Source organism: Prionailurus viverrinus, chromosome C1 (genome assembly GCF_022837055.1).
Source record: "Prionailurus viverrinus isolate Anna chromosome C1, UM_Priviv_1.0, whole genome shotgun sequence".
NCBI lineage: Eukaryota > Metazoa > Chordata > Mammalia > Carnivora > Felidae > Prionailurus > Prionailurus viverrinus.
In genome coordinates this window covers 85,569,901-85,596,165 of record NC_062568.1, presented here as the reverse complement: position 1 = coordinate 85,596,165, position 26,265 = coordinate 85,569,901, and the positions used below count along the sequence as shown (strand labels likewise).

Below are 26,265 nucleotides of genomic sequence, written 5' to 3'. Positions count from 1 at the left end.
TACATGCAGAACATGTGTTAGCTATTGGGGAAAAACAGATAAATCAGATACAACTTCTTACTTGAAGGAATTTACAATCTGCCAGAGAGAAACAGACACATAAATTTAAAGAGGCCATGGAGTGTACAACAGGCAGCATTCCCAGGCCAATTTCATAGAAATATGTTCCATGTCCAAAGGCCACACACAGATGAGAGGTCAATTCTAGCCATAAGATATGGAATATCATAGAGGAGCATGAAAAATGTAAACACACACACACACACACACACACACACACACACACACACTCACATGAGTGATCAAGGAAAGGAGATAATTTCGTGGAAAACCATTTTTCCTAAGAAAGATGAAAAACAGATGCCCATATAAATCTAACTAAACCAAAAAGAAAAAAAAAGAAAAAGGAAAAAGTAATGGATTAGGGGAAAATGCTCACAGTATGTTATTTGTAGCTTTTGTTTGAAATGGAGAAGTAAAACATAAAAACTAACATTGCTATCTTGTTTTTGACCAAATGGAGAACCGTTCTTGCTATGGGCAAGAAGCAATAACATATATTATAAGAAATGTCTTGGAGTTTTGCCATATTGCCATTTTCAAAACAGTGCCTGAATTGATATGATTTCAGAAGCAATGCACTATCAGTTAGATCTTTTCTGTTCTCCCTTTTCAGATGATACAAGTAACTTAAAAACTGGATTTTTTTCTTTTGTTTTTTTTTTAATTTTTTTTTTCAACGTTTATTTATTTTTGGGACAGAGAGAGACAGAGCATGAACGGGCAAGGGGCAGAGAGAGAGGGAGACACAGAATCGGAAACAGGCTCCAGGCTCTGAGCCATCAGCCCAGAGCCTGACGCGGGGCTTGAACTCACAGACCTGCGAGATCGTGACCTGGCTGAAGTCGGATGCTTAACCGACTGCGCCACCCAGGCGCCCCTCTTTTGTTTTTGAAAAAGAATATGAATTACATAGAAAACTATCTTTAAGAAGTAAACATTACCCAAATTCAACCAATAATAGGTAACCATTTTTTTGTGTGTTTTGTTCACTGAAAAATCCTTTGGTGCCTAGGATATTGTTGGTATATAGGAGGTACTCAGTAAATATTTGTTGATAAATGGATATGAAGATTAGCAGTATTTTTGTTGTCTAAAAGGGAAAAATATGAGCCAATCAAGGGACAGACACCTGAGATTCTGGTTCTTATAGACTTTGGATATACTAGACAGGGGTTATAATAAGAAATATATGGAAAGAACTATTATCTCTTTTGCACTTAGTCATTACTAGGCTACTCATCTACTTAGCTCTATCCTGGTATATTAAAGTATCAGAAAATAAACTGTAAAACCATAGAGAAAAACTGAACACAAATATTTGTGAACCAAAAATTTTATGATCAGCTCCTCAGTTACTGCATAGTATTAACAGATTTTCTATTCTTAATTTTGCTGCTAATGTATAATTTTGTCTTCTCAATATCTTCATAGATATTTTAGAGATTTAGGGACGATTTATATCTGTGGTTGTGACTGATCCAATTTTAAACCAGTTTGTAAACAAAAATTCAAATAGGACCAGGTTTAAATATATTGTACCTTATAGACCTAGTATAAGTGAACAATTAGTCCAAACATATCACTTTACAAACAAGAACAATGTGACACAAAGACATAATGTCACTTGCTCAAAATCATACCTAGTTTAATTCATAAAGTCTGTACTTTTGGACCCTGTATTTCCACTTCTGTGTGTTAATCAGAGAAAACTAATGAGAAAGCATGTTTTTTTTTATCCTTGGAAAAAATAGTTAACAAAAGGATAAAGCAAAAAAACTAAATCACACATCTAATAATTGAATGATATATGATTGATTAAATAAAGTAGGGAACAACACAGTGGAACGCTAGGCAACCACTAAGAATAAAAGCATCTAATTATATACATTGATATGGAATGATGTGTTGAATGTATTGCAAAATAAATATAAAAGAGTGTCTATCATGTGATCTTATTTTAGTATATAATCATTTTCAAGTATATATTTGCATCAAGAAACTGAATGAACAGAAATAAAATACAAGTGGTTGTTACTAGGAAATGTGGACATTCTGAAAAAGTATTGCTAACTTTTATTTCTAAAATTAAAATTTATGGTCTAATAAAAATAATAACACAATGAAAATGTATTTAATAGTGACATTGAGGAGTTCTTTTATTCTACTCTGAGAAGGTATTCTTTACATCATTTTCTACCGAAGTGTGTCCAAATGGACAAAGTTGACAAGATATCTTTTGGAGTACAGAAAACCTTGAATGATTTCTCAGAAAAAATCATAGTATGAAGAAAAATTGGATAAAAAATGTAACGTGTACAAAAAACAAATATAGAATTTTCAAATCTTTGCTATTCTAACTACAATGTTGAGATTTCAGCCAAGAGCCACCTGCCAAAGACAGGAACTAGAGTTTGGGATATCCAAGAATACTTAAGCAAGTTACCTAAAATAAAACCATGTACACAGTGTTAGATCACCAAGATTTAAAAATAATAGCTAACAGTAAGTCTGGATCTGTAGTCATGGTCACACCCAAGCAGAAACAAAGGTCTGGTGGCTCTAAACACACATTTTCAGAATAAGTGTGCTCAGAAAATCTCTTTCCTATGATGGTTTTTATATATACATGCTAGATTTATCTTCCTAAAGAAGAAAAAAATCTATGGTTTAGACTGGCCACTAGGCCACACCAAAAGTAACTGGAGGAAGGACTATATGAATCCAGGTAAGCATGACTCTAAAACCCATTTTCTTTCCACTTACTGTATCTTGTAGAATCAACAGAACTTCCTTACTGTCTGTCTCACTTTGATAGTGATGGTACCAGCCAACAAATGGATCTCTCTGGTACCATCAATACAGAAGACCCATGTGAGCAGAATAAGGATTTGAATATGCATTCAAAATCCAGACAACAGAAGAGTTCTTTTTTATTATTTTATAATTTTTAATATTTATTTATCTTTGAGAGACAGAGACAGAGCATGAGTGGGGGAGGGGCAGAGAGAGAGAGAGAGAGAGAGAGAAAGAGAGAGAGAGAGACAGAATCCAAAGCAGGCTCTAGGCTCTCAGCTGTCAGCACAGAGCCTGACACGGGGCTCGAACCTATGAACTGTGAGATCATGACCTGAGCTGAAGTTGGAAACTTCACTGCCTAAGCCACCCAGGCACCCCAGGAAGAAGAGTTCTAAAGGGAGTAATTCCTGACTTCTTCATTGTCTTATATTTTTCTTGAGTCCTTAAACACTGGTTATTTATACCCAGGAGAAGTTTTTTAGTACATTTCAATATCTTCCTAGTCTTCAGTGGGATGGGTCTGCTGTGGAGCCTAGCTCTGAAAGCTAGAAGTCTGAGATCAAGGTGTTGGCATGTTTGGTTTCTTCTAACGCCTCTCTCCTTAGCTTGTAGAGACCACTTTCTTCCTGTCTTCACATGATTTCCTCCTCTGTGTGCCTGTATCCTAATATCCTCTGCTTATAAAGACACCAGCCATATAGAATCCATCTCTCTGTGCATGTGTGTATCTCTATGTCCTAATCTCTTCCTACAGGGACACAAGTCATACTGGATTAGGGCCACGCCAAGGACCCTGTTTTAATTTAATCACATCTTTAAAGCCCCTTTCTCCAAATGCAGTCTCATTGTGAGGTACTGAGGCTTAGAGCTTCAACACCTGAATTTGGAAGGGACACAGTCCAGCTCATAACAGTAACAAAGAGCAAAATTTACAATTTTATGTGACAACTTGACTGGGCTAAGAGATGCTCAGCTGGTAAAACATTATTTCTGGGTGTGTCTGTGAAGGTGTCCCACGAAGAGATTGGCATTTTAATTGGTAAATTGAGTAAGATCTCCCTTAACCATGAGGGTGGGAATCATACAATCTGCTGAGTGTCTGAATAGAACAAAATGGCACAGGAAAGGCAAATACACTATCCCTGCTTGAGCTGAGACATCCATTTTTTCCTGCCCTCAGACATCAACACCTGGTTTCAGATAGGAAACAGCTAAAAACCTTCCTTGAAAGAGGAAAAGGTCTGAAAGTAAGGTGATGTTTGTTGAGAACAGAACACATCCTACATGGCAAATTGGGAAGAGAGAAGACTAGAGAGATATGTTGGACTCAGACTGGGACTTATATCATCAGCTACCTTGTTTCTCAGGCCTTTGGATTTCGACTGAATTATATTACACAAGTGAATTTCCTGGTTCTCTCTCCCTCTTTTATTTCTCTTCTCTCTCTATAGAATACATAAAAATATTTCAAAATATATATAAAATATATGTATATGACTTTTATTCTACTCTTTGACACATACACCTTTTGGTTCTGCTTCCAACTAATGATATATATAAACATATACAATATTTAATATATAAATATATATTACATGTTATAAAATACTTTTTTCCTCACTAAATTTTGATTCTTCCCTTTTGAGAAATTCAGTTAAGCCGAATCAATTAAGATTTATTATTCACTACCATATGCACAAACAGATGATATCTGAGTTGAGACTAGTGGGATAAGAGGTAAGCAGAAAAAAAGGAGAAGCATTTCAGTTCAATGAACCGAGTGAAGACACCTAAGAGAGGAATGGTCCTGTGGTTATGGGGCAAGGCTGTATGTGTGCTTGCGTCTATATAAGTATAGGAGTAGCGGTAGGAGAAGTAGAGTAGCTATAAACATGATTTTATTGGAAGATGAAATGTACTGTAAATACTGCTGGAAGATAATGCTGTGGAAGTAAGTCTATGGTCTAAAGAAAGTTAAACCCAATACAAATAAAAGTCTGACCCTAGCAAGATATCTTAGAGGTAGAAGGACACAGTTAACTTGATACTGAATTGAACACTTTTTCGCATTATTGATAATTTCTAATCCTCACAACAAAATTTATATAGTATTGTCAAAATAGCACACATTAGATTTTTTAAATTTGTTTTTAACATTATGCGATATACTTACTTTAAAAAATATCAATACTCTCTCCAAATATGCATAAAAAAACCCTAGATTTTATTTTTGTGTAGGCTTTTCTGTGGAGTTTTCTTTTTCCTCCACACATAGTAATAAGTGAAAATGGCCATCAAGAGACAAAAGTGAAGGCTTTCAAAAAACAAATCTATTCCTTAAATTGAAGGATACAGTAATAAAATTTCTATGTGGAAAAAAAAAAACCTGTCACCTTCATAGATCTGAATACTTCATATAGACTTTCCAAATGTGTGTAAATTCTGCACATTCAAATAGTTTTCCACTCTACGAAAAAAAGAAAAATGTACTACCAACAAAACTAAAGCAAGCACTATATCTTATCTCTTAAAGCAATTTTTGTTTCCTGTAAGGCTTTTAGATGAAATAGTACATACTAGCTTTTCATTAAAGGTACATGACCGCTTCCAATTGGAATCTGAGGCTGAAATCTGTGTTTCCAAAAAGCTCCCCTTATAAGAAGAATCGACTACTAGAAAGATATCCAGAGGGCTTAATATTCTCCTGTCATATAGAGATTTCAAAACATCTCCCTTAATGCCCATCCAATGGCAAAATCCAATAAGCCATTTATAATTCTCATCCTCCTTAAACTTTCTGGAGTTGACATATATTCTTCCTTCCTTCCTTTCTTTTTTTGAGTTGATATTCTTTGACACTCTCTACTCCTTTGACTTGGAGGATTCTACTCTTTGACGAGTTCCCTCCAATTTCCATTTCTTCTCATTTACTTTTGTTGATTCCTCTATAACACAGTATCAAACAGTGGTATTTCCTAGAATCCATCCTTAATCCTCTATTCTTCATTTTGTAAACCCACTCTTGTGTCATGGCATAAAATGTACCTCACCAATTGGCCCCAACATATCTCTCTAGTCTTCTCTCTTCCCAATTTGCTGTGTAGGATGTGCTCTGTTCTCAACAAACATTACCTTACTTTCAGAACTTTTCCTCTTTAAGGAAGCTTTTCAGCCATTTCCTATCTGTAAAACTATTACACATTTTTTCCCCATAATACTGTGAAAATATCACTTCATCTATAAAGCTTATCTCTCTTCTACAAGTAATCATGAAATGATCTCTATTGAAATGTTTTCCCACAACATTTTAGTAATATTTCTTTTTTTTTCTTTTTTGTTTCAAAATTTTACTGACATTCCAGTTAGTTAACATGTAGTATAATATTCGCTTCAGTAGAAGTTAGTAATTCGTCACGTAAACACTCAGTGCTCATCACAAGTACTCTCCTTAATCTCCATCATCTATTTAATTATTACAACTGTCAAATAGGATTTTAAGTTTTGTAAACCCATTCATCTACCAAAATAAAGTTTAAGCTCTTCAAAGGTAAAAACCATGTTGGAGTTACTACAACATAAAGAAAGCAGTACAGCACAAGAGTTATAACCAAGGTATGAATTTTAGAATCAAAGTATGGTTTGAGTTTCAGGTATCCACTGGTTCCTAGCATGTAACATCAGTGTTACCATCTGTGAAATGGGGATAGTAATTACATGATGGTGATAATGATGATAATCACAATAATAACAATAGCATAATATTCTAGCTTCACATAAAATATATAAAGCGCTTAACACAGTGCTTGGCAGAAAATATTTGCTAAGTTGGTTAGCTGTTATTAATTATCCTTCCAAATTTACACAGGGTCTCATTCATCACAGGTTATCAATAAACATTTGGTGAAGAATTAATGAATGGATGATAGCAGAATATCATTACCTATATTTTGCTTCTTTAATACCTTAAGTTTTTTTGAGAGATTCAGTAAGCATTACTGCTACCATCAGAATAAATCTTAGATAGTAAAAAACCAAAGCACAGACAGAATTTCCATAAAACCAAATGTAGACAAAGATACACAAAAGTAAATTTTTGTTCTAAACCTTTCCATTAATGTATTTTTTTCCTTGCTGAGTTTATGAAATAGTCTTATAGGTGAATAAGTCTTATAGACCTTAATAGGTCAGGTGCCTCTGATGAAACTTGGTAAGAGTAAAAAATGGAACAGAACATTATTGTGAGCTGCTGTGCCCATGAGCGATATCGATTCTAGGGACACTGGAGCATTCGCAGGGCAGGCATGTTCTAGGCCCATTTATAGGGAGGAAGGAGGGTCAGTCTGAAATGTTATTTGTACTTTTCCTGGACATAGTGCAGGAGAGACAAGACAAATGAAGACTCGGCCCCAGAACAGGCATTACCAGTATCCTAGAAATGAAGTAACATGAGTACCTAGATCAATGCTTGGTCAAGGCTCACTCTGGACTTATTAATTCTGAAATATCCATGAATCTCCTGACCTTGCTCTTCTTCCTTCCAGTTGCACTGCCCAGGTTGAAACTCTCATCACTTTTCTCCTCAAGGATTTCCAAATCTTCTATGGGGTCTCTGCAGCTGATCTCCAGTGCTCTCCCCCACATGCCAATGAGCATCACCTTCAAAAGCCAATTCCTTCAGCTCAAGTCTCTGCCTCAAATCTCTTTGGCTACTCATTCCTTTTGCGGTCCTATGTAATCCCCTAACTTTGACATAAATAGGATCCCAACTCATCTTTCCAGTTTTGTGTCCTCAATCCCCTCTCCTTCCCAACTACAGTCACCCTTCCTTCTAGCTATGTTCAACCACTCACAGCTCCCCAAATAGGCCATTAAGTCTCACAACCATGTCTTTACTTATATTATTCTTTCTTTTCAGAATGCTATTCCCAACCTTACTGAATTTCATGAACTACAAGAACCACAAAAGATTGCCTTTTTCTGTAAAGCTTTCATTTCTCATTGTGAACAAATCACTTGACCTGCTAAGATTCCATTGCCCTCTCTTTTTCCTGTGGCCACACCTACATTATTAAAGGTTAATTCACTGTTTATGATATTTCAACCCCAATACTTAATGAGCTCCTTAATGATGGGGGCTAAATTTCATTCATCTTCACTTGTCTAGGATTTAGCATACTTTCGGGGTCTATTAATATTTGCTGAATGACTGAAGAAATTTAGGATGGATCCAGGTAGAGGCAGAACTGAAAAAGAGTCTCCTCTTGTCTTCACGTGCACAAGGTACAAACCTGAGTATGAGCTGAGAAGTGCGTCAATGCCTCAACAGATCCGTCTATACACATTTTGTAGACTAAAATTTAAAGAGATATTTTTGGATGTAGTTTACATAGGGATATTAGTTTAACATATTCAAATATCTTCAGGAAAAAAGAAAGAATAGCATTTTTCCCTATGTGATTACTTTAGTCATTTCCCATATTTTTGGACTATAATCTAAAGAATAACATTTTCTTGAATAACAAAATAGATCTTTGTGAACACAACTATAGAGTTCTGATAATGAAATAACTGAGTGTCAATACACTTGTGCTTAAAGACCATTTCTAAGTACACTTTGACACCACCATGGAGCTATTAGATACCAATCATAGCCTCTGTTTATGACATTGAGTATTAAAGGCGATCGCGGATATGATCTATCTTTAAAGCTCAAGTGAAAAATGCAAAAATAACTTCCATTGTGATGAACATTGACCCCAAAGGTGGTCTCTGAAATTTCTCGGAGGAAATGAGTTTATTTTTTTATTGACAAATTAAGTCAGGAAAAAAAAAGATTTAAACTATGAGGAAACAAAATTTTTACCACATACCTATTTCTTCTGTAAGTGTAATTGTTCTCAGTAAAATTTTGGGAAACAAAATAATGTATTGGTTCATCAGTACTTGAAATTAAAAGTCAGTTACTAAACAAAAGCCACCATTCCAAATATAGTATAGACTATAGCAATAGAGTCTAAGAACACCTGCTTCTGCACTTCTCTAATTAAAAGCCACTATTCTAGCAAATGTGTTTTCATTAGACAGTTCCATGAGCTTTCTCATTCCCTCCATTATATTTCTAGACACTCTAGCTGACTGTGGTGCATACACTTGTTGGCGAGCGAAGCAAAGGTTAAGTGTGTGTGTGACACAGATGAGCCCCGAGATTAAGTATACACTGAAATGCATGTGGATGTTCATGATTTAAACCAATGAACTGTGGCCTGAAATGATGTCACACGAAGCGCAGTGGTAAGTGGAAGGTTAAACCTACTTGCATCTCGGCTCATTAAACGCAGTTAAAGTGCAAATCCCCTCATTCTGACAGTAGTGATCACAAGGGTTCTCTTTCTGGTCACAGCGCTGACTTTTAAACCCCACAGAGCATCTGCAGAATTTCAGTAAAATACAGCTAAATAAAGCAGCTGACTTTTTTTCTAAATATGTTTCAAGTTCATTTCATACAGAGATAGTAACATATGAATCAAACTTTGTCAAGTAAGTCCATTTCTCTTTCATTCACACTCATCACATGCTACTCTGACAAGGTGGGGACAGATCGTGGATATGGATCATATGTGGGCATTATCCTTCTAGTCAAGCAGTGATCAAAGAAAACTCAAAATAGAAACCACATAAGGGAAATGGTTTTATTTCAAGTTGTCCATTCTGGACTGTCAGGTATTTAAGAGGGAACATATTAAATTCTAGATTTTTCTCACGAGCAGAGAATCTCCCAATACTTTCTAAATGTTTAGAAACCCAGATTCAAGTTAATGTACTCCAAAGGAGACAGGGACTTAATAGGTTTACATAATACAACACTCTAAACCTGACATAAACATCAAATAACACCATTATACATTTGAAAAAATACCACAGTTTCTTTTTAAAAGGATAGCTGTAAATACCAAGCATACATAAATATGATTATGTCTGGGTTTCACATATCTAAATAAGGTCAATGAAATTAGAATAATTTTACCTGGCATTTCCAAGTTCAAAGATCTATGAATGTCTTCAATGGGTATGATGCTAAGAACTGAATGAGCTCTTCCTTATTAAATCACTAGCAAATTGATGAAGGAGGAGATTCTGTAGCACATGAGCCAATGAGGGACAATACTTGATCAGAGATGTCCGTGAAACATTCATTTAAAATGTATTACTCCAAGAGAGGAGAACAATAGAGGAAGGATTCCATGTACATACAAAGGCATACTATAACAAGCCCACAAAGTTATATAATACTCACAGACACACAGGTACATTTGTCTCAGGGTCCAGCTGGCATGTGCCACCATTGTAACAGTAGCCATCACATAACTGACAGCTAGAGGCAATCTTTCCATTAGTGCAGCTGCAGCAACAAAGGAAAAAAGAAACCTCATTGTTAGTGGCATCATTATTGTCGAAAGCTGACATAAACTCTCTGCAGATAAGAATATTCATCATAGAGAAGTAATGGAGTGTGCCTGGCTAAAAGTAAGTTTTCAGAAAGACAGACTTCCTGGAGGCAAAGATTTTTTTTTTAACAAAATGATAATTTTTTTTCTTTTGGTAATTTTTAAATTTTCAACCCACTTGCTTAATATAAAATTTTAATATAGTTAGAGATATGTGTAAAAAAATATGCTCTAATGTCTATCACTTACACTGCAGGGAGACATCAGCATTTGTATCTTATTCCCTTTTCATTTAACTAGGGTTTGGTGACATCAGTGTGAATTACAAACCACATGATCAAATATGCTGGAAGCAAATGCTTCAGCTATCTGTTGTAAACTGGAAAATCTGGTCCAAAAACACTGTTAGGAGTTTCAGATTCCAGATTTTGTAAGAAAGCATAAGATTATCCAGTAGTCGCATTTTCTCTTCGATTATGTACTGTAATTAAAGTCAATGTTTTTATTCTAACACACACACACACACACACACACACACACACAAGATCATGGGCAGTTCATTGTAAAAATAGAAATGTTATAGGAACAATACATAATTTGGCAATAGGGTAAGGAGGTAGGTTTTCTTATGGAAGCAATTCTAATTTACAGCACATTATCTGTCTGAGATAAGAATAAACACCATGGTTATTGCTACATGGAAAACAAAAAACTGAACAAAAAAAAAACCCAAGCTCAGTTAAAATAGGAAAAATACAGAAATTTCTTATTTGCTGTGTTATATTTTTATCTAAATAAATACTACTAGATTGGACACTGAAAATTGTTGGGGGGACAGACAAAAGTGCACAGTCATTCCAAATTATCATCGGGTCTCTTGAATGAGAAGTAGGGTAATAGATTCATACAAGCCTTGGCCCAAATCAGAATTACAACAGATCGTGCCACTATTCTGATTATAAGACCATGTTGGCACTAGGTGCTATGAAGCAATCAGTGGTGTCACAATAAATCTGGACATAAGCATGACACATAAATCAGGTTGCAATATCACTGATCACTTTGACAGTCTCCACGATGGATTTCTATTGTGTTACACCCATCAAAGAGTATCCATCCATCCATCGGTTGGATGCCTGAAATGATTACTTGGTGGTCCTGGTTAATTTATTCTGTGAATATTTATTTTATGGCAGGTAGGTGATAAGGATGCAGGAAATCCACCACACAGCTTATTACTTTCCCAGGTGTTTAATTTAAAGATGTTTTTTAAGAGCCTAGATTTTAAAATCACATTTCTTTTCAAGATGAACAGAAGCAATGAGTCAACTATGTACTGGATATAAAATGGAAATATGTGAATGTAGAACCAAACATGGAGAGGAAGCAGTTTAAAGTTTACAAGACTTAACAGAGAATGCCTTTATAATCTATAGACATGTAAATATGGACACAAAGTGAGTCAAGTATACATTTAACAGTATTGGTATCTGATAGGTTTAACGGATCTGGGAGAATGTTCCTTGCCCTCTATCTCAGCCTCACTGAAAATCAAAGAGCAGAAAGTTATAGTTTCTGTTCTATCAAAAGGACAATGTCAAAGTGAAAAAATAGCTCATTATCCATTAAAGAATTTCTGAGAAAAAAAGATAACTATACACCAAATATCAGCTTTTAAAGATAAAAATATCCTACTCATTGCTTTTAAACTCCTTCTTTCAAGAGGTATAAAAGATGTTGCCTCTTTCTCTTTCTAAAGGTTTTGTTTGAATCCTAAATTGAAGACAGAAATTTGTATATATTTCAAATATAAAGTAAAAATTACTCAAATCATTATAATGCATCAGAGTTCAGCTCATATTTTAACATGGGTTTTCATCATTTTATTTCTTAGAGGCAAGTGTGACACACACACACACACACACAGAGTTTGTGATACATCACTTTCCAAAAGTTAATTACCAGTTGTCCAGTACAGAGAAAAAATTCCCATAACAACTGACATTGCAAAGGTATTATTTAGGCTATTCAAAATTATGATCGAGTCTTTCTTCATCAATATTTACTTAGATTTCCACATAAGAGAAAAATATACAATTAGCTCCATTTTTAAAGAATGTACTTATTATCCTTGACAGAGTATCTATTCTAGTTGACAGCTCATAGACTGTGTGTTAGAAACACACCTGACTATTTGGAATCACATAAATACATGGAGGCTTCAATTTTCCTATTTATGTAAAAGATTTACTTTAACTCAGTTGTGGCTTTGTTTTGGTATCAGTTATTTAGCTATGTGATAGAAATTCTAGCACCACTGTAAACTTCATTTAATGCCAAGAAGAAAAATGAAAACAAACTTGTCTAATAAGTTTCAGACTACCCAATCTTGTTTGTATTATCATGCTTAGATGTTATGCAGCCTATATGACCAAATATTATACTCCTGGTTTTAAACTTCCATTGTCTGCTCATTGTCAGTAACTCTTATTTATCCATCTGACACATACTTTTCCAAAAGGATCTTTTATGAGTCAAGAACTACAATGTTGGATCTCCACAGCCAAGTCAGGATACGAGGCTCTGGTGTTTCTAGCTTGGTGAAGTCAATTTCCTCTGTATAGTAGGCTGTACTGAGAGCCTAAAGAGTCTGCCCTTCTTTCTTCACATGGGACCTCCTCCTTGTAATGGAAATGGTGTGTGTATCTCTTCTTGAGCTTTTTCAAGGTAAAGTGGGAAGGAAATTGCAACTCATATCCTGTCTTAGACAAGAGTCTATTATTTCCTGTGTGAATGGAATGGAGTTGTAAGCAAGACCCTAGAGCGCTTTATTTTAAAAAAAAAATATTTTTAATGTCTTTATTTATTTTTGAGAGACAGAGAGTGAGCAGGGAAGGGGCAGAGAGAGAGAGAGAGAGAGAGAGAATCTGAAGCAGTCTCCAGGCCTCTGAGCTGTCAGCACAGATCCTGACGTGGGGCTCAAACTCACAAGCTGTGAGATCATGACCTGAGCTGAAGTCAGATGCTTAACCAACTGAGCCACCCAGACTCTCCTAGAGTGCATTTCTGATGCAGTGCGCTGGACATTAAGAAAAATGTACACCCGCTAATGGAAACAAAGTTCTGTCATGATAAAGTTTCATCACAAAGAGCTGATGAGCTTACTGAGCAAACATGATTTTGGTAGTTTATATGAAAATGCATTTGATTTTATATACTTATCAAAGGCACATATTTATAATTAGTCATATTTTCAATTACTTTACTTAAAAAATAATGTACTTTCAAATGACCCAATTTGAGGGTTTGAGTAAATGTCATTCATAATTATAACACAAATCATTAGAGTAAATTCTAAAACGAGAGTAAATAAAAAAGAAAAAAACTGTCGATGCTGTCTGTAATAAAATTTTATTGGGCCTTATTTGGCAGAGCGACATAACTCAGGGCTGGCACCCTCGCAGAGCTGTCTCGGTGGAAGCCACAGCATGAACACTTTACAGCACGCTTTCCATCTCATATTCTCATTTATTATACTCCTAACCAAGGCAAGCGATAGAGTCCAGTGCTTTAAAGGCTCTTCTTTTAAGAGGTTGTTGAAAGAAGCTCAGAGTAAGGACTGATCTTTAACCTCAGTGGCATAAACTTGTTTCACGATAGAAACTGAATGGCATCGCCCTTTAGCTGCCATGATCTCTTTTCTTTTCTTTTTTAAGTTTTTTTTTTTTTTTCAACGTTTATTTATTTTTGGGACAGAGAGAGACAGAGCATGAACGGGGGAGGGGCAGAGAGAGAGGGAGACACAGAATCGGAAACAGGCTCCAGGCTCTGAGCCATCAGCCCAGAGCCTGACGCAGGGCTCGAACTCACGGACCGCGAGATCGTGACCTGGCTGAAGTCGGACGCTCAACCGACTGCGCCACCCAGGCGCCCCTCTTTTTTAAGTTTTTTAGTGTTTATTCTTTGAGAGAGAGAGAGAGAGAGAGAGAGAGAGAGAGAGAGAGAGAGAGAACAAACCAGGGAGGGGCAGAGAGAGAGGAGACACAGAATCTGAAGCAGGCTCCAGGCTCTGAGCTGTTATGATAGTACAGAGCCCTATCATGTGCCCAAACCCACAGACCGTGATATCATGACCTGAGCTGAAGTTGGATGCTTAACTGACTGAGTCACCCAGGCACCCCTCTTTCTCTCTTCCTTTCTTCCTTTCCTTCTTCCCTTCTTTCTTTTCTTCTTTCTCTTTCTTTCTTTCTTTCTTTCTTTCTTTCTTTATTTCTCCTTTCTTTTTCTCTTTCTTTCTCCTTTCTTGTTCTCTTTCTTTCTTTCCTTTCTTCTTTCTTCCTTCCTTCCTTTCTCTCTTTCTTTTCTTCTTTTTTTTAAATTCTGTTTTCCATTCTCTTGATCTTAAAGCCAAAGGGCAAAAGGCAATGTAACCAAAGTCTAACTTGGAAATTTTTATTATAGTTGCCTCTTAGGGAACATTATTACTTCTACTTATTTTGGACTATAATGTTTAAAGTCAAATTAAAAACCTAAATTAAAAAATGTATTTCCATTAGACAAGTCTTTTGCTCCTCCCCCGCAGGCACATTTTCTAACAACAGAAAAGTAAACACTTACTATAAATGATAATAATGAAACAAAAGCCTCAGCTCTTCTAATTTAGGGATACTGCATATAGATTTTTCAAGGTATGTTGCATCTCACTATTTCTTGCTTACTATTAGGAATATTCTATATATATAATAATCTGACCACATCATTACATGAGTACATGATGAATTCTCATGTTCCCCAGCTGCACAAAATAGGCGTTGAATAAGTTCAGTCAATTGGGATGAACTGAATTTTATCTACAACCAAAAACAAACAAACAAACAAAGATGAGATGATCACTAAAAGAATTTTAGGATAAAAATAATTCACATTATTTTCATGTTTATTGTTGAACTGCTACATCCTTTTGGGTTCAAATGCTTTTATAAATTAAGCTGGATGTTCACTTACTTGCAAAATATATCTTCACTGTCTTTGTTTATAATGCATTGGCCCCCATGGCACCTTATACATTTGTCAACCTCACATTTTGGACCTTCATAGCGTGTTGGACAGACGCATTCAACACTTCCATCATCCCCGATGGTACAGGATTCAGAATTCACACAGTAGTGGTGACAAACATCTAGGCAGAACGCACACCAGAGAAAAAGAAATTATACTATATGATTTTTTTCAGTCACAATACATGTTACCATTTCATTTAATATTTAAAAACAGTCAATCCTTAAGGAAGTACAAAAATAAGTAAATTAATGAAAACACCTAAATATAAAAATGGTTAATAATAAGTAGATTAGCTTACAAAATCACTTTGTAATTACATGTAACTAGAATTCTTTAATAATGCTATTGGTTTCTCTTTTTGCCAGCCACGCATCATTTCATCTGGCTAAAAAAAAAAAAATGTTGAGTTATACTGATATCATGCTAACTGAGAAACTCTTTTGGTTCTGAATGTTAAAGTTTAAGCTAACAAGTTTCCTTCATTTCCTTCTAATGGACACTATAACTATTCTGAAATGAGCAGAAACACTCAAGATTTCTTTAAGCATCATTTGTTGTTTCCTTTCCTTGTACTTCTTTTCATCTCGAGAACAGGGTAGTGTCTGGTGGGTGGGGGACCCAGCCTCTGCATCAGCCCTTTGTGTGGTGTGAATAAGTCACCCTCTACACGCAGCAGAACAGGCCCAGTATTTTCGAATGCCCTGACAGGTGAGCAAACACAGAGATGTGCCTCTCATGGAACATCAAGAGAAAAGTGAACTGGGAAACTGATTCATCATGGGTAAGGAGTAAATAGAAGTTTAGGCTGTTTCCTTCCTCGTTTAGAGCGTGACTTCCCAATCAGAGGGAAAACCTCAACAGAGTGTGAGGCTTTTGTTTTAAAACATCTTTCCTAATGAACATTATAGATAATTTTCTCAACTACAAAAGATTTCTTCAAATATTGCTATACCTAGTGTATGTAATAAAACAAAAACAATTTAATGATACAATAAGCAATCTATCTTTGTAATTAGACATTCTGCCTCAGTCTTTTGAAAAGCAAGTATATATGTGTGTTTATATGTGAATATAATTTATAAAATTCAAAATATTGAAATTCATAATACAATAATCTTAGGCAAAAGAACTTGATTAGATCTACCTCACACTTTGTGTTTAGAAGCTGCAATTTCCTTTTAGCTATCTAATTGTGAAGCGATGTTAAATGAGATTAGCTGTGATAAAAATCTCAATTTATAAACTTTAACCTGCTGTACGACAGTTATAGTAGGTGAAGAAAATTAAAACATAATTTATAACTCTCATGTTTGTATATTTAGCCCTTTATTAAATCAGACAGAAATTAAATTTATTGACAGGCTTGCTTCATATTTATGGAAATTTATTTCAAGCATTCTTCTGCTTGCTGTTGCATTATGCCAAGTACCCTCACTGAGATTCAATGCTTAAGCCTATTCACATGGTTTTGGCTATATTTAAGAAAAGTAGCATTTTGAAAAGGTGAGAAACTTGAAGATCTAAGAACTAAGTCAGTGTTAGTGGTATCTGTCCATGATGGTGTCTGTTTGCAGTTATTGGCTTGGCAGTTATAGTATGCACCATCACACATTCTGTTTTTGTTTATGAAGAATGTATGCTCTGCAGTCTATATGATGATCTCTCCTATTGAAGGCAGAAATCTCTAAAGAACAACTCTCATTAGTTCAGACTGTTCAGCACCTCTTACTGATAGAGAGCTCCTTTCAGATCATTCCCCAACTGCTTCCAATGTCACCCTTTGATCCTGGTTCAGTTATCTGATGGGACATAGAAGTTAGTTGATGTAGCCTAACAAGATCAACATGTTATGTCTTATCCATAGTGGGTAGCTAATCAAAATCAGGTAGGTAACTTATTTGCAAATGCAAATTCCAGTGCTCATCCCTGTCACCACTGCCCACCCATGCCTAGATTCTAATTCATAAACCTGAAATGGGGCCCAGGTGATTCCCATGGAACTGGTTGAGGACCTAGAATCTGGGAACTAGGGAACACATAAGAAATAACACAGAGACAAATTTTACTGATTAGCAAAGCGACTACATTGTTTAATACTTGCAAAAGGATTCAATTTACCTAAAATAGTTTATTTCTCAACTAAGTATGTGAGCCCTACTAAAAATGTAATTTTTAATCTAAACTTTTGAACCATTTCATTTTTATAACCACATTACTGAGAAGACATGAGAAAGTAGAAAATAATGGATTAACATTTTGATGGTTGCTGATTGCCCTATAGTACACTGTAGTAAGGAACAGTTCTCACTTGCCTCTAGTGGTAAAGGGCAAAGTTAAATACTTACTTATAACTTACTAACTATAAGTAATTTTGGTACATAAATTAAATCTGTCTTAGACTAAGATTAAAAAGATGTGATAATATACACAACTCACTGGTGTTCAAGAGAATACAAATAAATACCTCAAAGAAATACCATTGGACTCCCACCAAATTGACAATCAATAACAGGAAATCTCATACACTACTAGTAGAAATATAAATTGATTCAATTGATTTGGAGAACAAAGACAGTATCTACTAAATTTGAACATACCCACACCTTATGACCTAACATTTGCACTAAATATATATCAAAGAGGAAGGCATGCACATGTGCATAAAAAAATACATATATATAATAAGCATAGTGACCTTTTTAGAAATAGGCCCAAACTACAAATAATCCAAACGTTCATTGCAAGAAGAAAGGATAAACTGTGGTTCACTCATACAATGAAATATACCTATAAACATATATATATATATGTGTGTGTGTATATACATACATATATATGTATACACACACACACACACATAATAGACAAATAAAAAATGAAAGCAGTACAGCCTATAAGGAACAAAATTGATGAATCTCACAAAAACAATGAGAGAAAAAAGCTGGACACAAAAATATACACACTATTTTTTTTTCTATAAAATTAGAAAGGCCAAACTAATCTAGGGTTTTAGAAGTCAAAAAGGACTTATCTTTGAGAGAAGGGAAGGGATAGTGATTAAGAACATCAAGTTACATCTGAGGTACCAGTAATGTTTATTCTTGACCTGGATGTTGGTTTATGCTGGTTTGTACACCTGGTGATAATTTACTGAACTGTAAACTTGTGATTTAAAAATTTTCTATTTATATTATGCTTCAATAAAAAGATTTTTTCTAATCTAATGGCACATAAGCTACACGTAGAATATTTTAAAAATTCTGGTTAATTTGCTAACAAGGCTAAATAGGTTTTCTCTTTATAAACACTTCTTTTCAAAGAAATTCATGGTCTACTTTTTATGCTTTAAGGAAAATTCTCTAACCTTTAATGCTTTAAATATTTTTTCCTAGCATGTCAGATGCACATTATTCAATGCAGTTGATTGGCCTCATGGCATAAAAGTGGAATCCAAAGAATGTAAAAGAAATATTTGCTTAAGATAAAATTTTGAAATAAGCAGATAATAGAATTTGCACTTTAATAAATAATTCTAAATTGCATGCTGTTAAGCCATACCAGTTTTTCCTTCTAAAATAGGCAGAAATCATTTTAGACTCAGAACCCTTTCTCTACAGATATTCAAATGGAAGACATTTCCTTTTCCCCACTTCACATGTTTCATACTTGATGCTATGTTGAAATTCAGGCAGAGTTGCTCACTATACTCCGACCCTGCCAGAGTTTCTCCTGATGCCTTTCTATGAAAATGTTCTATCTCTCACTCTTAGGCTTCAGATGTGGGGCATGTAGAAGTTGCTGGAGTTCTGGGTTCAGCTGGATTATTTTCTACACCACTATTAGGATTCTAGGGCCCAAAATATTCACTCTCTTTGCATGCATATTGTCCCTCTCCTCTTCTCTCCTCTCCTCTCTTCTCTCCTCTCTCCTCCCCTCCCTCCTCCCTCGCCCTTCTCTCTTCTTTCTCTTCTCTTCTCTTCTCTTCTCTTCTCTTCTCTTCTCTTCTCTTCCCCCCTCCCCACCCCTCCTCTTCCCTTCTCTCTCTCTCTCTCTCTTTCACTCTCTCGCTCTTTCTCTCTGTCTTAAAGACTTTCCTATTTACTCAATTCTAACTCTAGGATTCCTAAACACAGGAGAATGTAACTTTATTTAATAGGAGTTCACGTTCTAATTATCTAATTAGATAAACTTTATTTAATAGGAGTTCACGTTCTAATTATCTCAGTATACGGCAACAGTGTATAAGTCATTGGAGAACGACCTAATTTCTCTCTCATTGTCTTCTCAGTTCCAACCCACTTTGAATTATAAGCACCTATGCAAAACCTGAATAAATGTGTACAGTATTTTCACCAGTGTCACCTCTCTATACACTCCCAAATAATTACTACACACTCATATTTAAATTCTAAGCCTCTCTTCAGGTATTTACCTAATAAAAATAATACTTCATTAGCACTTCCCAATCCAGCATAAATTTAGCAAAGTATGAAGAATGGTATATGAGAAGGCTCCTGAGCAGGCTCCCTTGGTATGCACTTGCTCGCTTTGTTTCTAAGGATTCCACCCTGACCTAATAAGCTCTGAAATGAGCAGAAAAGTTTAGCATTTCCTGAAAGAACACTTTTCTTATCCCAGAGCACTAAAAAATAGTTACCGCATAGGGCTTACCACTTTAAGCACCAAAAATGCTCTAAAACCATTTTGAAAGTCATCTTTCTGTAAAATAGATATACATTTTCTTAAGTAACATTTATCAATATATATTTTTAAAGATTCTGTTTTTAGGTAATTTCTATACCCAACGTGGGACTCGAACTTACAACGCCTACATTAAGAGTCGTGTGTTCTACAGAAGGAGCCAGCCAGGTGCCCCATAATATTTCAATATTTTTAATGATCCTGTGTCACTATGGATCTTAATTATTCCTACAAACCTACAAATTATTTCTACAAATTATTCCTTACCCTTGAGAAGTTATATAGCCTTCTGCTTGTTTTTTTTCATTTTCAGCTTTGACTAAGTGACTTGTTACTGATCATGAGGCAGTAGGCAAGTCTAAATAAAAACCTAATGATTCCTATCAGAGAAAAAAAGAGGTAGAGATACTGCTGATGGGTTAACACCAAGGTGTACAGCAAAGGGACTGTCTTCTAATTTCCAACACAGATCCACAGATCCACACACACACACATACTCTTCTCCCCCCAAAACCATCTGTTTTCCCCCCAAATTTAAATTTGGCTTAATAGTTATTGGAAATAAAGTAAAAAATGTGGTAGAGGAAAAGAAGACAAGTTAAAAGAAACGTAAGTGAGAGAACACTCTCACTTTGTTGGAGGGCATGAAATGGGGAAGAAACCAAATGTTAAAGATGAAAAAGTCTAGCCAGATGAACCAGTAAGCATTCAGAGAGAACAGTTTGAATTTATGGACAGGAAGGCTGGTAGAACAATATGGTTGATTCTGTTTTCAACAACATGAGTAATTTAACCATGACAATAAAATGTAAGTGGAGGATCCATAGTTGATTATTTGCTGAGGAACATGCATCTGCCTAATTGTATACTGGGAGCTGCAGGAAGAGGACAGAAATACGAGAAAGGCCACCAGGTCTCTGAGAGCTGACAACCCAATTGAAAGGTTAAGACAAGAAGAAAAAAGGAACCAAAACTGATCTGAAGAATATCTGCTGTGGCAAGAGAGTGTAAATACGACTACCAACAAAATCTTCCTTCTTATGAAAGCTTCCACCTCATAAGGTTTACTCATTTTACTGACCTGAATGGCATAACAATTGATATGTTCCACATATGATAAAAAGGAGCAATAATGAAATGTAATTAATCTGTGCTAAGAAAGTAGAGATTACCATGAAATTATATAATAACACTTTATATTCACAATATAAAATTGTTATAACCTCTGTAGGGTAATTACACTAAGAACTGCACAGTGGCACTAAACACAATCATGTAATCTAAAGGACAACGATGGATATATAATTACAGAGTATTCATATGGTAATTAGGTGAATAGTAACTGGAGAATAAGTGAGTGGCTATTTTCTGAAACAGAAATAAAATAATTTTCAAGGGATACCATTATTGCACTCTTTCTCTTTCCTTTTCAGGCAACCAGAAATATAAGGAAATACTTCTTCCTTTAATCTTTTTTAGAGAATCTTAATAGACTGCATAAAAATATGAGTTTTATGGTTATATATACAAGTTTATGAATATTCATGGTGAGCCAGATGTCTATAAAATCTCTAGCTGCATTTAACTTCTTTCCCAAATATTTCTTTCTATTGAAAAGTAATTGCCAAGACTATTTAGCCATTAACTCATATTTGCAACTGGGCTATTCACATTGTAATAGTTAGTGGAGTGTGCAATTTATTTAAAGGAAACAAAACCAACGTTAAATACTACCTAAACAGAAGCTGAAGATAGGAAGAATAATGCAGAAATTAGAAAGTCTTTAATTGGTAATACAGATAGTCATATAGGGGAGACTATATTATACAATTACATGTATATACATCAATTGTTCTACCTCACTTAATTTTGACCTGGTTTTAAAAAAAATACGTGAATTGGCTTTAAGATTCATAATTTAAGTAAGCATTTGGTAATTTAGGACTGCACATACAACATCAGCAACAGCAATAAACCAGAAGGTAGGGCTGTATTACTTTCACAAAGAAGACTAGGTAGAATTATCCACAGTGTATATCCCCAGGCATTCTACAACTGAGCTCAAGTTTCAGTGCAATTCACACTCCACCTTCACTGATATTTAATTGCATCCCAGGAGCAGTAGGTTCTATGAATTTTATTAATATCTTCCCTACAAGGAGGTTTACGGCAGCTTCTATGTATGTATAAAATGTGGAAGACAGCCAACAATGGTATTTTATAAACTTTTGATGAATACTTATGCTAGGCTGACATAATAAGAAAAAGAAACAAAATCATTGGCTAGAACATGAAGGATTTGGAGGTTAAATTCAGTCCTTAATCTGGCTAACAATGTGACCTCATCTGAGTTACTTGACAAATTTATCCAATACACCCATCGATCATCTTTGAACAGAGACAGTATTACTAAACGTGTCTAAGATTATATCACGATTCCCTCCTCCCCCACCTGTCCTCAACAATGCCCTTTATATCATCAAGGCCAACTAGGGCCTGTTTTGAATTAAACGATGGGAATGATGATTATGATGATGATAAATACTCGATTGTAGCTGTCTTCTACATGACAGCTCATCTCTTTGTCGTAGTGTCATGCATTATATGGTATTATTCTCATTTTATAGGTAAGTAAACTGAGGCACAAGGAGGATAAGCACCTTGCCAAGGTCATACAACAATAAGTGGGAAAACAGAATTTCAAAGCCAAATAAGCTTAATTGTAAAGAGTAAACTCTTATTTTTTTCTTATTTAATAATTCGTATATTTGCTCAGAAGAAAACACACACGCACACACAAACCTCTAGAGAGTAATTTTAAATATCTTCAGTGTTCTCTTTCCCTTATATGTATCTAAAATTAAGAGAGTCCCCATCTACATAGATATCTGGGGGTCTCACCATCAGGCAGACTGATAAAGGGCCCTGTAACAGCAAGAGCAGCAGGCCCAGGAAAGCTTACTTGGTACCACCACAAACTGCAATATCAGAGCTCAGGAATTCAGGCCAGACTCCCACAGCTCATCCACATGTTCGCATTTCACGCATCATTCTCAGCTTCCCACCCAACCTCAGTTGGATTTTTGCCTCTCCAGCCACCGATCATCAGTTTACAGCCCTAGATTCTCTTCTTTGAAGGAAACTCCATGTGATCTCTTCATTATCAAGAAGGATCAACTCTGGGTCCCTCCACACAAATAGGAAGCCAAAATGACAGCCAAGAAATCATAAACTAAGGCATGTCTGAAGTGCTAACATTTACTGACATCTAATTTAAGATGAAAACATTTAGAAGGATTCTGGAAAGGCTCTAAGATTCTTAAATATATTAATAAGAATGATTGTGGCCTTTCCTTCTCTGAAGTCGGTTTTTCATATAGCGCAGTTTAGGAGGCAGGAGACATAAAGTAACTTGTTTAAATTTGCTTAGAATTTATGACTGTTATCTTTGAAGGCTTATGTAATGAAACAGAAAAACAGATTTAAGAAATATTAAAGTTGTTCTTTTTTACAGTCCTCAAATGTTTTACATAACCTAAGATATTTTAATAATTAAACTTATTGCATAGTCCTAAATATATCTTCCAATTTCAGAGCCGAGTTTAATAAAGTAGGCAAACATTGAATCCAGGTATGCCAATTAAATATTCACTAGGGAAAAAATGTGTGCAAAACTCTGATTAGAGCTGATAAATTTTCATCAGGAAAGCGTGTCTAAGAAAATTAGCATTTTCTAATTTATTACTAAAAATAGAAATAGATCCCAAATATTTCTATAGAGAACACTGAAAAATTTAAAAGAATAAAATCCATTCTGAGCAAACACTGCCATCTCTGAGTATCCACGTAAAAGGAAAATGTAAAATTCAGAAAGCCAAGTTATCAAACTGTTGATTTAAGTGAGACATGTGGGGCGAGATTTTGAAAGTAGCACCAATAAATCTTTGACAGATTGCTGTTTCAAAATGTGTATTAACAATGATAGCATCAATCATTTTAGTAATAGTCAAAAATTAACTCCTAAAACTATCATGGCAATATTTTTTTAAATATCAGAGAAGCCTTTATAACTTTTGTTTATAAATCATGTTCTGGGTTGAGTGTTCCTCTCTTTTTAAAGCAATCCATCCATAAAAGGTTTTAGCAAGTAATTATTTCTGGGTTGAGTGTTCTTCTATTTTTAAAAGAATCCAGCTATAAAAGGTTTAGCAAGTAACTATTTATAAAGTGGTAGAGAGTCATTTGAGACTTGAAAGCAAGCTGACTTGCAGATGACAGCTACATGTGATTTTATAAGATGAGGCTAACAAAACCCAAATAAGTGAATAAGCAGAAGATGGCTTAAAAAACAATGAGAATGAAGCATGCTCCTATAAGGTGGGACATCTTTGACCATAAATAAGCCATTTATCACATTCAGTCCCTGATTTCTTCATTAAGGCATGGAGTATTTATTAAGTAAGGTGTAAGTAATTTCAACCTGCTAAAATTTATCAACATCTACAATGTCAATAGTATCTATTGGGTTAATATTACTTATGCCCTCAGAATTCTCATGCTTTGATAGAACACTCAGGGCTAACATGTTTGAGAAAAAAATCAAGAACAATAAAAGATTTGGCTAATCAGTACATGGAAATTTTTTTAAAAAGAAAATTCAGAGCACAAAGTAATAACTCATTTTTAGAAAACTGGAAAGGGTCTCATGGAGGTGAAGAATGCTGGACAGGAGGTAATCATGGAAAAGATCTTCTCAGATGGTAGTACCATGAACAAAATTATCCTCCCCATGCTGTAGCCTGAGGGAGTGTCCTGGATAATTATCCTGGGATAAAATGAGGTCACCCTAGAAAAACTTACATAGTTCCTTCATGCATACATCTCTCCCTTCTCCCTTTCATTCTTCCATCCTTATTTTCTTCCTTCTTCCAAGCTACTCACTTCACATGTAAATGTCAAAGTAAGGATTTCTGATATACTTAAATGTGACCTCCTTTCTAGTTTTTCTTCAATATGTTACTTTGCAAAATACATAATATATATGTACTTCTCTCTATCAATATATTGATATTAATATAGATAGAGAAAGGTTTCTACACTAATGTGATAGCAGGAAGAAAAATAATGGATTATATAGAAGTGATTACTAATTAATCAGAGTTCACTAAAACACTGAGAAAGTCACTTTGAAAAGGTCACTTGGGAGACTAATATGTAGCACACTGTAAAAGATTTTTGCTGGTCAAATGTGCAAGTTTCCTACTATTGATATAAAATAATCAGCTCTCTACTTCACTGAGACCTGTAATAATTCCAAGGTTATAGAAAATCACTTTAATTTCATTATTAGTAGCATTTAACCTTTAACATGATTAGAAGTTTGCATTGAATTGCTGTGATTAGTTAGTAACATAATTTAATCCAAGATCCTTTTTATTTACAAAGAGTATTGTTCTTCCACAACACCTTAAGATAAAGATGAGATAAAATCATTACTCTTTTATGCACACAGTGTAGTAAAAGGTACTGTAGCAAGAAACTTTTGATTCAGGAACAAATGTGTTTTCCTTCTGTAGCCCCCTGACTTTTCTCTCCATTGGGACACTATTTAGGTTCTTAATTTGCCATGCATTTATCACCACCTGACATCAAACATGTTTTTGCATTATTTATAAATACTACAGTACACCATGAATGCAGTTTTCAGTTTATTCATGACTAAATCCTAAGCTTCAGTGGCTGGCATATATTAGATGCTCTATTAATATTTGTTGAATTCCAAACTGAATGATCATTGGAAAGCAGGGCACTTCAGAAGACAGAGAACAAGAGGCATACTGCTGACTTTTTTTTTTTTAATTTTAAAATCCCAAATGCAATTATAAATAGGTGACAGATGAAAGAGGAGAATCAGATGGCAAAGATAGACGTCATCAAATCCCAGTTAAAGGGCCCCTGGAAACTTGGTCCTTGCATGAAACACTCAGCTGCTACATCAAAGAAGCAATTACTAGACACTCTAGGCTGCCATGTGAAAGAAGGATGTGACCTGCCAACTTCTCTGAAAGGGGACATTCTGTAGAATTAGACTAAACTTTTCAGCTTCCAGTAGGTTTCACTTTGTAGTCAGAAACTAATCTGAGTTTGGAAGTATACCTATGCAAGAAATTATTTTCTTCAGTGGTCTGATCTACTTACT

General features: G+C 35.1%; 1 protein-coding gene across 1 annotated transcript in view; it reads right to left on the bottom strand.

The window, feature by feature from the left end:
• LRP1B (LDL receptor related protein 1B) overlaps window positions 1-26,265 on the bottom strand; it is a 1,903,200-nt gene that overhangs the window by 26,758 nt on the left and 1,850,177 nt on the right. The window contains exons 85-87 of the mRNA XM_047873645.1: window positions 15,309-15,483; window positions 10,154-10,258; window positions 9,173-9,286 (exon numbers count right to left, since the gene is read on the bottom strand). Coding sequence (XP_047729601.1) covers window positions 9,173-9,286; window positions 10,154-10,258; window positions 15,309-15,483 — 394 coding nt within the window. The remainder of the gene's footprint in view (window positions 1-9,172; window positions 9,287-10,153; window positions 10,259-15,308; window positions 15,484-26,265) is intronic.